This window comes from Microtus pennsylvanicus, chromosome 2 (genome assembly GCF_037038515.1).
Source record: "Microtus pennsylvanicus isolate mMicPen1 chromosome 2, mMicPen1.hap1, whole genome shotgun sequence".
Lineage (NCBI taxonomy): Eukaryota > Metazoa > Chordata > Mammalia > Rodentia > Cricetidae > Microtus > Microtus pennsylvanicus.
The window spans coordinates 64,000,020-64,014,318 of record NC_134580.1 but is presented as its reverse complement, the minus strand read 5'-3'; the positions used below and the strand labels follow the sequence as shown (position 1 = coordinate 64,014,318).

General features: G+C 43.1%; 1 protein-coding gene across 6 annotated transcripts in view; it reads left to right on the top strand.

Moving 5' to 3' along the window:
- Vps13b (vacuolar protein sorting 13 homolog B) overlaps nt 1-14,299 on the top strand; it is a 463,403-nt gene that overhangs the window by 381,191 nt on the left and 67,913 nt on the right. For all 6 annotated transcript variants that reach the window (XM_075961199.1, XM_075961203.1, XM_075961200.1 and 3 more), the window contains 3 exons: nt 2,249-2,430; nt 3,350-3,699; nt 9,571-9,732. In XM_075961199.1, the coding sequence (XP_075817314.1) occupies nt 2,249-2,430; nt 3,350-3,699; nt 9,571-9,732 (694 nt within the window). The remainder of the gene's footprint in view (nt 1-2,248; nt 2,431-3,349; nt 3,700-9,570; nt 9,733-14,299) is intronic.

Genomic DNA, 14,299 nt, shown 5'->3' with positions numbered 1-14,299 from the left:
TAAAAAGGATGACAGGGAAAAAATAAATTACCATTACTGTGTTTTCCTAAAAGGAATATAAATACATTTTATGCAATTTCTAGAAAGAAAACATCAATCCTTGGATAATGTGTCAATATTACATGCAAGGACTGGGCTGTAGTTCCGTGGTAGTGTGTGCCTAGCATATCCAAGGACTGGGCTGTAGTTCCGTGGTAGTGTGTGCCTAGCATATCCAAGGACTGGGCTGTAGTTCCGTGGTAGTGTGTGCCTAGCATATCCAAGGCCCTGGGTTTTCTTCTCAACACCAGAACAACAAAAACTTGAATGTAAACAGATGCTTTTATAGTTAGGACTGATGTGTTTGTCCAGCACTCTTATGACTAGAGATGTTCTTACCATAATCCTCTCAGTGGTTAAAGACAGATCAGCTCAGACTCTTGTGCTTTACTGTAAGGAAGGTCATGTGAATAAAAAAAAAAGTCTCATGGACCAGAGAGAAGAGGGGAGGGGAGCAGAAGAGTCCACAGCCTCTTGCCTGCAGTTGAGAATAAGTAGGCAGATTGACAATGGCGTCCCTGGACATGTGTGAATAGCAGGATGCCCCTCAGAGAACTTGACAATGGCATCCCTGGATGTGTGTGAATAGCAGGATTAACCATGTAGAGATGCTGAGATCAACTGAGGGCTTCACTGGTAAAGACTGATTATTGTTGGGAGGTGTGCCACTTTTAGGGATTCACTCCTAAAGAGCTTATATGAATGAATTTGTAGATATTATATCAGACCTCCCTACACTGCCATTAAGATAGGATCAGTTTACATGCTGACATTCTGAATTTCCCTTATTTAAAGCATTCGTGACCTTCTATAGGCCACCCAGAAAAACTGAGAAGTAACCCTTTGGCCACTCTGGAGACCCGGCTGTGTAAAAGCCCTCTGTTTGTGGTGCGGCCTCTGTTCTGTTCTCAACTGCTCCAAACATCTGCATTTACAGCTTAACTTCACTGTGGGTCAGCACAGTGCTAGGTCATGAGCTCCACCTATCTCTAGAGTTTTTGCCTCTAGGAACTGTTTCCCAGCCTGTTACAAGTGAGCAGTGTCAAGCACCCTGTAAACACTCTGGCCTATTCTGAAGGGATGAACTGTTCAAATATAAATAGTATAAGTTGTGAGGTTTGGGGTTTTACTTCCTATTTCTGCCTAGTTCCTGCAGCTTCTTTACTGTGGTGTGTCAAGTGCATGAACAACTGATATGTCACTCCTTCTACAAGTATACATTTGATTTTAACCCTGACGATGATATTTGAACCTCACACACAAATTCATAGAAAGTTGCTCAAACCGGCATTCTCGCTTAGAGACATTGTAAGAATTCCTTGTGTTGGGCACAGTGATGCACGCCCGCCATGGCAGCACTTGGAAGACAGAGGCCAGAGGACTGGGCATCCCAGGGCAGCCTGTGCTGCAGAGCAGCTTTGTCTGAGAGCATAGCTGCAGCTTGTGCGGTTGTGGTGCCCTGGAGTTTGTATTCTGTCTGTAGTCAGTGTTGGTTTACTAGCCTATAGTGCATGCTACATTCCACGCTATCCTTCTGAGCTCCTGTCCCATGTCCACTCCCTGTACAAGCAGTGTGTCACCAGTTAGGGTGTGCGTTCTTCTAAGACTGGATGACTTCACTCTAAGTTTTAACCAGACCACTATAAAATGTAGCTTTAAGAGGATGACCAAGTGAAGAGAGAATTCTTGTAGTGTCGTTAGCCAAAGGACCACTTTCAAAAATCTATCTATGCCACTCAATGCAGTATTCAGTGGGTCCTCGATACAGAGTGTAGATTAACTCACGGAATATAAATGTGAACAGTAGAGAAAAGTAAAGCAATAATGGGACATTTGCACGGGCCCAGGAAGTCTCGGGCTTTAAACAGCAGAGCCATGCTCAGAGCTGTGGTCTCCTTGCACCAATATGACAGCAAACTGTCCATCAGTTCTGTGAAATGAGTATAGGGAAAATGGGATGTGATGTAAGTAAACAGGCGTGGAGACTGGAGAATAGTTTAGAAGCTTTCTGCAAATAATCCAAATAGAATAGCCAACATAAAGTGAACAACAACAAAAGAAAAACAAACTCTTGTGTGTGAGTGAGTACCACATAATACTTGATGATTAACATATTGACTGTAGGATTTTCGATCATGGCTGTAGAAAGACATTGTGCTCTTGTGATGCTGGGAAGTAGAGGTCCCTGAGCTGCTTTTGTCTTCCACAGCTCTGCGAGTGAATCTGGTTCTCAGAGCACCTGTGAGCCACTTGTAACTCCAACAGCCCTGGCTGCTTGCACCAGAGTCGACTCCTGTTTCACCCCATGGTTTGTCCCGTCTCTGTGCATGTCATTCCAGTTTGCTCATCTGGAGTTTCGTCTTTGCCATCACTTGGACCAGCTAGGCACAGGTATGCACCACTTCAGTGTCCAGAGGGCATCTGCTCGGTACCATGGCACTTGGTGTTCTCCACACGGTGAGAGCTTTACCGCACCAGCCCTGGGCACTGGCAGATTCACCCTAAGGCTGATCTGGCACAAAGGTGTGACCCCTACTCCTCACTGAGTGGCATTGTGGTGACATGTTTTGACGTGTTTCCTAAGAGAAGTTTCAGGAAAGTTTTTTTTTAATTACTGTTATTCTAATTACAATATTTTTGGAAGAAACACATGTTTTAGTCTGAATCCTACATTAATGGGAAATAGATCCCAAAAATACTTGGTGTTTATCACCTGAGTTCAAGATGCCTATCCTATAAAAGATAGGCACATTCTCATGAAATTACAAGACTCGTAATTTTACACATTTTAAAAAAATATGAATAAACTCCCCCACCTAGCAAAAGTTGGCTCCTATAAATTCCCAGTATTGCTTGAATAATTACTTCTCAGGTGTTGTGTTCAGTATCAATGCTTTTCTAGTTAATATAGTTTTAGGTTTTGGGTTTTCAACCTACGTGTCATGGAAAAAGAGAGGGAGATTAAAACTGGACATAGCTTCTGCTCAGCATGTTGCCTTTTCAGCAAGAATAGAGTTTACCTGCTTTTTCCTGAGTCACATCTTTGTTTAGAGATTTAGATGGTTGTCTGCTCCTGTTGCTGTGATCAACAGCTTTATCTGTGGAAGCAATGACAGCCTTTGAGCAGACAAAACAATGTATCTGCAGTGTCAGCCGGTCCTTCAAAGACTGTAACAGCTTAAAAACAGTTGTTTACACTTATGAATACCAAGTTCTAAATTCAAAGCCAATTGGGTCACTTAAGTCACCTCCTTTGTTTGCACGCAGAATCGGCACATCCTAATTGCTGTTTGTCTTGTTTCCTTCCAAGCTTCACCACGGCATCTCCAGCCGTTCATTCCTGATAAAAATGTGCCCTCCGAACTGGAGTACATGGTGATTTCCTTCAAAGAACCAACCCTGTATCTTCGACAGTGGAGCAGCGATTCTGTCTGCCAGGAGATCCGGTTCTCATCGCAGGTGGACTGTAGGCTTCTGGAGTGCAGAAACGTCACGATGCAAACTGTGGTGCATCCCTTCGGCATCTCGGGGCAGATGGCGCTCTCCGACGACAGAGTGCAGAGGGTGCTCGACGGCACCGTGATCATGGACTCCGTGCTTGTCAACTTCGGGCAGCATGTGGTTCACTCCCTGAACACGGCGATACAAGCTTGGCAGCAGGTATGCACATTCCCTAGCAGTGTGTGGCTTAGCCACGTCTGGTCTGTCATTACACTCTCCATGTTATTAGCGAGAGAATGGAACATTTGACTGGCACCACCGTATGCTGGCCTTCTTTGTCTAGGTAAAGTGATGCGAAGCTTCTCTTCAGAAAACTTTGGAGGATGTGGGTTCACACACACCAGAGATGTTGCCCATCCACTCCTGACTAGTACACCACATCTGGGTGGAAAGTAACATAGTCAAGAATTTGTTTGAAGTCCTATGGCTTCATTTAGCTAAGCTTCAACTTCGGTATATTCCAGAGTGTCTGAATGTTCAGTGCAGAAATGAAGGCCTTACAGTAAGCCTTCCAGATTCTCAGACAGAAACATAAAGCAGTCTAGTCTTTTCCTTTGTTGACATCCTGCCTTTTTATCCACTAGAATATTCTTACATTCATTGAGAATTGTAGTAACTTTAATAACTGTCCTTGTACTTTTATAAGAAATTATTCATATCAAAAAACAGAAGATGTATAAACCAATCCTGAATGACTTATTTAAAATGGAAAACCTGCCAGTGTCTGGCACCATGGAAACAGTCCCATTGGATGTTCGGATGATAATACATGCAGAGATGCAGAATAAGTCACTTCTGCTTGTGCGCTGTTTTCATTGCTGCATCGTCCCCATTCTGCGCACCCTCCTGTGCCGACCTCTCCGCACGGGCACTAGGAGTTCAAGGAAGAGAACTCAGCGGAAATTTTTATAGGAATAACTTGAGGATCTTTATGGAAAGAATTTTATGAAATAAATAATTCTAAATAATTTTTAAGTTATCCAACCTAAAATGTTTATGAAAATTAGATTTTTTAAAAATAAAATTTGATGTTCACTTTATACGCATGAAGACCTATACAAGACTAAGGAATTAATTGCTTGACATGGTACTACAATAGCAAAGGGAAAGAAGATAACACATCTGGTTTATATTTTAAGTCTTTTTTAAGGGCATTCCATGGTTTTCTTGTTGCAAAGGACATGCGTAAAATAAGAGCTAGTGTGATCTAAATCTTTGCAGCTGGTTCAAATAGCAATGTGAAAAAAACTTCCATAGCTCCAATTTCTAGTTTTTTTTCATATTTTGAACAATGCATTTAATAAAAAACAAACATAGAAAATAGAAAAGAATTCTTGATAGAAGAATTCAACCCAGGACATTTTTGTCTTGGTATCAGAGCTTTTAAAGAAGACTCATATGTGGCAACTACTGCAAAATGGCCTTCAAAATATCAGTTTTCTCCAAGAGAAAAAAATGTTCTCCTAGACACAGCTATACACATAAATAAAATATGGTACATAAATATTTAAATGTCTTAAACCACATCAGACTGCAAATGACTGACTGGCTGACGCAGAGCCTTGCAGGAACACTCCATTAAGTAGAGCCATGTGTCACACAGGAGACTGCTGACAGGTACATTCTAGGAATAGTTGGTTCTGATTTATACAGGGATTTGGCAATGTTAACATGAGCCACAGAGGATATGCTTCTGTAATTGTTGCTGTAATTTTCTTGTTTCCTCCCATGTCAAGGGTACTTGCCACCAAGTTTTAATGTGGTAGGCGTCGAACCCTACGTAGTCTAAAGTAAACATGAAAGTACACTACTTTGAAATCAGAGGGCAGTTGACATTGAAATGGGCTGATACAGGCTTATTACACTCGTTATTTCTGTCCTGAATAAGCTTATTGTCTTTAGAGGGAAGTTTATTCTGAAACTTGAATTTTATTGTATGTTAATAATGCCGACATATAGTATAGTTATTGACAATTAAAAATGAACTTAATAAGTATAACAAGAGATTTGCATTCTCCATCTATTTTTTAACAGATTCTTATCAGGCATGAAATAGTTTGGCCCTTCACCTTCATGTCATAAGTTCAAAATTAACAGACCTTTTCATCAGTTTCTGATTTCTGTGGTTTTAGAGTGTTCTTCCTCTCCCTTTTTCTCTCCCTCTCACTCTCCCTCTCCCTTCCCCCATCTCTCTCTCTCTCTCTCTCTCTCTCTCTCTCTCTCTCTCTCTCTCTCTCTCTGTATATATGCGTGTGTCAAATGATGATGGTTTCTTTCATGAGACTAAGAATTCAAAACCCCATTTTCTTTTTGCTTCCTGTGTCAGTTTCCAAGGTTTGAACAGATAGCATTTAAATTTAAATGGAAATCACACTCACGTGTCTTCCTTATACAAAATGTTATCTCTACCATGAAGATTCCCGTACTTGAAATATGAATCTTTTAACTACAGATCCTTGCGAGCATTCTGGGACTTAGCATAGATGGTGTCACTTAAATGAATATATGCATTTTATATTATATAACAGAATCTAAAATATCCCAAGAAATGTTGAAGCTTATTACAGTTATAGTAAATTCTGTAGATGAAGAAGCAGTGGAGAAACACTTCCCCGAGGACCTTACTTTAGAAAAATGTAAACAACCCCTTTGTGTTCTTTAATTTACATTTTCCCCTAAAACCCTTGTTGTTTATTAAATCCTCATCAGTTTTTCAGGATGAGGAGAGGAACCTCCAGCTGGTAACTTAACCTCTGTGTTGAGACTGATTCTGACCTCAGGATGTGTAACTGAGGGGGGGCTGCAGGCAGACCCTTCCTTCATGTCTGTGCTCTTGCATGGAAAGGAGAGAGAAATGTTTACAGGAAAGCATTTTATTTTGATTATATAATACCAAGTGGAAAAATCTCATCAAAACTAATCACACACTGTGATTCTGGTTTGATTAAAGGTTTTAGATAAATACATTAAATAGGATTGGGTAGATCAGTCTGAAATAGTAAGAGCCAGAATATTTAGGGGGGGAAACATTGCTTGAGAAAATTCTTCCAAATTAGCATAAAATTGACAGTTTAAATTCACTTTTTAAATATTTTTCTAGTTTTTATAAAGTCAACATGTTTTCCCAACATAATTATTCTTTGGTAGAGTATGGTTCTTTGGTAGAGTGCTTACCTGTGTGCCTCTGGCCCTGTGCTCAAGTCCCGGCATAGTCAGAAGACCGACTTTCTTTAGTTGTTTGTGTCCTGAATGTGTATTGAGGACCTAAGTGTCAGGCATCCTGATGAATGCTGGAGGTAAAGTTCCTTCGTGGGCTGCAAGCGCAGCATCTGACCCGAGCTGATAGGTGCTGTCACGTCCTCATCAACTAGGGAGACCTGGGGGATCTTAGAAAGCTGCTTTGGAGACACTGACTTTATACACAGGAACCTGCAAGTCAGTCCAATAAGAGGTCAAAGAAAAGAGGTCCCGCAGTAGGAAGGGACTGGACCAGGAAGCAGCTTCACATTTGACTGAATAAAGGAGAAAAAGAGACCAGGGGAGTATGGAGTTCCTGGGAAAGGCAGGCAGAATTGGAGAGTGGAGGATCTGGGGAAGAACTGGAGAGTGGAGGGCCTGGGGAAGAACTGGAGAGTGGAGGGCCTGGGGAAGAACTGGAGAGTGGAGGACCTGGGAAAGAACTGGAGAGTGGAGGACCTGGGGAAGAACTGGAGAGTGGAGGACCTGGGAAAGAACTGGAGAGTGGAGGACCTGGGGAAGAACTGGAGAGTGGAGGACCTGGGGAAGAACTGGAGAGTGGAGGACCTGGGGAAGAACTGGAGAGTGGAGGACCTGGGGAAGAACTGGAGAGTGGAGGACCTGGGGAAGAACTGGAGAGTGGAGGACCTGGGGAAGAACTGGAGAGTGGAGGACCTGGGGAAGAACTGGAGAGTGGAGGACCTGGGGAAGAACTGGAGAGTGGAGGACCTGGGGAAGAACTGGAGAGTGGAGGACCTGGGAAAGAACTGGAGAGTGGAGGACCTGGGGAAGAACTGGAGAGTGGAGGACCTGGGGAAGAACTGGAGAGTGGAGGATCTGGGGAAGAACTGGAGAGTGGAGGACCTGGGAAAGAACTGGAGAGTGGAGGGCCTGGGAAAGAACTGGAGAGTGGAGGGCCTGGGAAAGAACTGGAGAGTGGAGGGCCTGGGGAAGAACTGGAGAGTGGAGGGCCTGGGGAAGAACTGGAGAGTGGAGGGCCTGGGGAAGAACTGGAGAGTGGAGGGCCTGGGGAAGAACTGGAGAGTGGAGGGCCTGGGGAAGAACTGGAGAGTGGAGGGCCTGGGGAAGAACTGGAGAGTGGAGGACCTGGGGAAGAACTGGAGAGTGGAGGGCCTGGGGAAGAACTGGAGAGTGGAGGGCCTGGGGAAGAACTGGAGAGTGGAGGACCTGGGGAAGAACTGGAGTGCCCATAGAAAATGACACTTGAAGTGCAGCTAGTGCTCTCGGTGTGGCCTGGGTGAAACTGACGTGGGAAACCCAACAGCAGGCATGTTTTAAGCACATGGCTAATTGTTAAAAGCCATGTAGAAAGCAGTAACGGTTGTAAGTGGGTCTCAGCCTGTCAAGCAAGGTTCTGCACCATAAGAATTGAAGGATAAGCAAGAATGGTAGATGACTTACAAAGAAAAGGGAGAAGAAGAAAGAAGTAATCATAGTAGTGGTGATGGTGTTGATGGTGGTGGTAATGGTTTGGTGTAGTGGTGGTGATGGTGGTGGTGGTGGTGATAGTTGGTGGGGTGGTGATAGTTGGTGGGGTGGTGGTGATGGTGGTGGTCTTCACAGGTGTCTAGGAGAATGAGTCCTGTCAGGGCCTCATCACCCAAAACTATGGAACACACTCCTTGGGTGTATTCTGCATGGCTGGAGTTGGATTTTATTTCCCACAGTTCTTTGCTGGTGGAGTTGTAGGTCTGCTCTCTGTCCTGCTTGGGTACCACTGACATTCATCTGTACGCTCCTTGGGTTTGTACCTCTGAACCCCGTGAATCATGATGCTGCTGAGTTATGTCACTCTTTACTTTCCTCCCCTCAGTAAAGGGGAGACTGTAGTGTGTGGTATTCTTTAGCTCCTGAGCCAGAAAATAGAGGCCCCCATTACCTGCAAATCAGTTAGCTACTTGGGAATTCTTATACCCTCGAGCTGATACCTTTCTGAGCTGTACTTTGTTTCCCGAAAGCATTTGACTAGTTTTTATGCCACAGCCTGGGTGATAAAGACAGCACCACCATTGTTTTGATGTCACAGCAGCCGGAAGGGACACATTGAGTCCCATTATCAGAGGAGCCTTAGACGTCTAGTGAGGCAGATCTGCTACTGAGCTGTTTGCTGAATGAAACAGACACTGGGGACTTTTTCAGCTTACGTGATTCTTGTTAAAAACTGCAACTTGGCCTTTAAATGGATTCTGGAGTTGATCTGTTTTGTATGTTCGACCTCTTAACAATAGAGGGAAAGTTATGGTTTTATTTATATCTCTCACTGAGCAGATTTGCACACACACACACCTCCCTCCCTCTTAAGGAACCCAGGGTTGTAGTAACCTAAATGATCCTTACTTTGTGTAGGGTACAAACTGTGGCTTTGGTAATTGGCGTTGATTGCAGAGTTTCGAGGGCTGGGAACATGGTAATTTTAGCCTCTAGTCCTCCACTGAGAAACGCGTACGACCCAGGACAGCACTCTTTATAGCATGTTAATTCGTTTTAAGAAATGCTAAATGTTTGTGGGATCTCATTGTTCTTTTCCTCTTCTGTGTGTATGATTTATTTTGTAGGAGGATAAATTGAAACACATTCCTGGAACATATGATGGCTTTAAGATATTTTTGTTGTGCTTATCCTGGAAATATAGAATAGACTGTGCACCAGAGCTAATGACAACAGGTCCTTTAACATTTGTGTGTTATAACAATGGCCACTGGGCAGACAGCTGCCAAACATCTTGCAATTAATCTGATACACACATTGGCTTTCATATTCTTTTCCTTCCAGAACAAATGCCCTGAGGTAGAGGAATTGGTCTTCAGCCACTTTGTGATCTGTAACGACACACAGGAGACACTGCGGTTTGGCCAGGTGGACACTGATGAAAATATCCTGCTGGCGAGTCTCCACAGCCACCAGTACAGCTGGCGTTCTCACAGATCCCCACAGGTACTGGAGAAGCCGCTGACAAACAGCCATTGTGAGTGCTGCTCAGGAAAGAGAGGCCTCAGAGGTCATGGTCCTTCTGCAGAGCGGGGTGGAAGGAAGGTGCTGTGCTGCTGTGTGGTTCTGTTCTCCACGTGGTGCAGCTCCGTTTTCCTGTCACTGTAGCCGGGTAAATTAGAGAGATGTGCCTGCAGGGATGGTCTATGGGTGAGTTAAACCAAAGATGTGGTCTAAATGAGAAAAAAAAAATCCTAGGACGTGTTCCCTATCTGCCTGTGATTAAAGTGAGTCAGTAGTCAGAGAGCCTGCATCCCATGTGCTCCATAGGAGCCTGCGTCCCATGTGCTCCATAGGGCTGTTCGCCCCAAAGAGCTAGATGCTTGTCTTTTGCTTATTTTGAGTTTTTTCACATGAAATCACCCACTGTTGATATAAAATTTGGAAATATAGACACAATGAAATATCCTTTATCTAAAAATCTTAATTTTATTTATTTTTTTTCATGATGATAATTTTTAATTTTGTTTTCTTTTAGTTTTCTGTTTAGAATGACAGTGAATAACAAATATAAAACTCTCTGACTAGGATACATTGGGAAGAAAGGGACACCAGCTCATTCTTTGCAGGAGATCTAGGGGTGGCTCATTCAACTTAATGATGATGTCTAAAAATGGGCTCTGGGTCAAAATACACTGCTGTGGGATAGTGCTCCTGTACACCTTAAAGATTTGTCACTCATATTGGTTTAATAAAATGCTGATTGGCCAGTAGCCAGACAGGAAATATAGGTGAGATAACCAGACTAGGAGAATTCTGGGAAGAGGCAAGGCAGAGAATCAGTCACCAGCCAGATGCAGAAGAAGCAAGATGAGAACGCTTTACTGAGCAAAGATACCAAGTCATAAAAAAAAAACCAAGCAAATTCACAAGTTGAATTTATGAATCTTGAACACAGACTTACCCAAAGACTTGAGAACAGCCCATGACAAAGTGCGACAGCACACTGCTAATTAAGAAGGCTCACACGACAGCCTGTGCCTCATGAGGCCTTGGCAGACCTGATCCAGTGCATCCCACGGAGCTTAGAAAGAAGTGCTTTGTCATGATGTACAATTGATGTGAACAAAAATGTGTCTCCACTCTTTCCAAACTAGTCAAGAGACAGCACAAAGCCACCCTTAGTCCCTCATGTCCCTCCAGAGAGACTGCCATTCCTATAATGGTCTAATGTTTATTGTAAATAGAAGTTTCTGTTCTGTCTGGTCTTGCTGCTGTTTAGTCCCAAAGAAACACACAGAGGGTTATATTAATTATAAACTGTTGGTCTATTAGCTCAGGCTTATTATTAACTAGCTCTTACAATTTATAATTCTTGTCTATGTTTAAAAATCTTAATTTTAAATCAAATTAATCTGACAGGACTTTGAAATTCTAAGCTTTTGTAAACACAAATTCTCTTTTTAAAGATTTGTTTTTATTATTTTTGGTTATGTGTATGGAGTGAGTAGGTATGTGTCCTTGAGTACAGGTGCCCACAGGTGCCAGAAGTGTGGGGTCCCCTGGAGATGGAGTTATAGACCGTCATGAGCTGCCTGACACAGGCACTGGACCCGAACTCTGGGAGAGCAGCACAGCTCCCTCCAGTGCCTTGAGATATAAATCCCTACGAAAGCTTCTCACACAGTATGATACTGCACTTAGAATTTTATCCTAAATCACACATATTTCCCAACTTTTCTCTTGAAAATGTTCCATGTTAGAGCTTTCATTTGCCCTGTGTGACAGGATGGACATTGTATTTATTTTGAATTTTTCTTTTTGCTAGTTTTTTCTTATTGGTTGAAAAGTTAGGAGCTTGCAGAACAAAGGCCAGTGCACATGCAGTCCTAACCATAGTAACACTCGTCTAGACGTTTCCATGGCCACTGAACCACTATCACCTCCACTTCCACAACCACCTCCACCACCATCACCTCCACCATCGCCACCACCTCCATTTCCACAACCACCTCCACCACCCCGACCTTCAGGATCCCTGGACTCTGGAGCTCAGCTGGCAAGGCTGATGTTAACATATGCCTCAGCACTGTGGGGACATGCTGTCCCTGGGTGGACTAGAGGTCAGTGAGAAACAAGAATGGGCAGCCACTGTGGCCATTACACTTGGCATAAGTATGCTTTAAAAAAGTTATTATGTAGTCTGTTGCTATATCTATTTCAAGTATAAGGGAACTTGATTTTATTAGTTTATTTATGTAGTTTTATACCCATGGTCCTATCTTCTTCCCCTGTATTTTGTCTGTATGATTCATCTGTTAAACTAGCCAAGCTCTGCAGTTTTAGGAGAGGGGCTGAGAAATCTCTGATACAGTACCCAGGAAAGCCTCAAGCCAAGAGTGATAGAGGGTTCTTGGTCCATGTGTGACCCCTTGCAAAGGGGTAACTTCTGTAACTTTTCACTTGCATAAATGAAGTTCATATAGAGCATGTCTGTAGCCAGGTGTGATGGTGCACCTGTATCCCAGCACCCAGGAGGACCAGGAAATTCACACCATTCTCGACTACCTGAGGGTTCAAGGCCAGTATGAGCCGAGTGAAACGGTCTTAACCCCGTCCCCACCCAAAAAAGAAAACTTCGAGTTTAAATCAGACTTCTTTAAAAGAAAATGATGTCCTTTTTATGTTTCTATGTATGCTGAAATGTATTTAAGACCTCTGAAGCCAGAGGCCTTAATGGGCCCAGCGGGCACTCACGGAATTCCTCTCCTCCACAAGAGCACAGCTGCCCCCTCTAATGAGAGGCTGCGTCTGAGCCCAGATCAGAATGACCAGCCACTAACGCACCTGGGGCTCATCACAGATGCACAAGTGAACAACATGTTCCTTCTTCCAGATTCCAAGTCATATCCTGCATTTGCCCAGCAATCTTGGTTTTAGGAACATTTGTGTCTGTGTGTTTATGCAACCTCGGGTATTAGTCAATTCATAGTCTCCCGGAGAATTTCTAAAGTTCATAGAACTTAACTCCACTAAACAATGCAGCTTATATTGCAGAGACCAAGAAAGTGGCAGTGACACTGGGAAAGGTTTCAGAAGGTCAGGATATCTTAGAACCACACAGAAGGTTGCTAACAACACTGGATCCCAGGAGGACAAGAAGAAACACGGACATACCAATCCCAGAAACCTTGAGCTGAGGAACCTTTTTGGAGCGAGAAGTCATAAACTCCCTTATAGTTTGTAACACATGCTTTGAGGCAGTCACTTAAGATGTTGGACATTCCACAACAACTTCTTGCCTAAGCAAACAAAAGAAGACTAGAACTGCTTCTTGGGGAATAAGTGAACATGTTCAGCTGCACAGAATTGTTGATGCCACCACAGGGACTTACAGCTCGCCAGATAGGTTGTATGACCAAAATCGTCATCAGGGAGTTGGTCTTCAAAGAAGTTTTTCATGGCATACTGAGGTGAATCTAGATCCTGGAAGTGTAAGTCCATGGCATCTTCCCAGAATACGAGCAAGTAAATGTGGCTGAAAGATAACAGAAGCCTTGTTTGATTTAACCAAACTAGGAAGAGCGCTCCTCCATAAACCGTAGACTTTACGTATAAGCTATCAAAAATAACTTCCTTTCTGGTTCTAGAGAGCACTTTGGTTAATCTTTTGAAATAGGAATACGTCTGCCTTGTGTGTTAAGAATTCGTACTTCTGGCCATTTGAACTTCTTCTGTTGAGAATTCGCTGTTCAGTTCAGTGCCCCATTTTTTTAATTGGGTTAATTAGCATTTTAAAGTCTAGTTTCTTGAGTTCTCTATATATTTTGGAGATCAGACCTTTGTCTGTTGCAGGGTTGGTGAAGATCTTCTCCCAGTCAGTAGGTTGCCTTTTTGTCTTAGTGACAACATCCTTTGCTTTACAGAAGCTTTAAAAAAAAAAAAAGAATTCGTACTTCTATCTACCTTCAAAAGGCACAATTTATGAATTATGTACACTTTTAGAGGTATAGAATTCCAATTATCAGTGATTTAGTTTGTTTTATATAAAGGTTTGTTTTTATATAAATGTGTATGTGCACCATTGTGAGTAGTGGTGCCTGAAGAGGTCAGAAGAGGGTGCTAGATATACAGTAACTGGGGTTAGGATGGGCGCCAGCTGGTATGTGAGTGCTGAGAACCAAACCCTGGACTTCGCAGGAGCAGTCAGTGCGTCAGCCCCACAGTCGCCTAATCTTAGTAATTAAATCAGGCAAGGCAAAGGGGGGGGGGGTCACTAGAGAGTGTATATAAAATAGTAAAATGTTTTTCTGAAATGGATATAAAAGTAGTATATAAGTTCATGAACATAACACATTTTTTAAATTGTAAAATGTAGCTAGTTAGGAATTAATTTTGATGACTCGCACAGTATCTTGCAAAATACTCAGCAGAGATAAGTGCCAAAAATATAAACCCTGCCTGTAAGATGGAGGCTGGCAGCTGTTCGCTAAGGTACCAGGTGGTAGATACACAGGCCCTTCAGCCTGTGCTGCAGCCTCTCCGCATGCAACGGCACAGCAGAGTCCAGAGA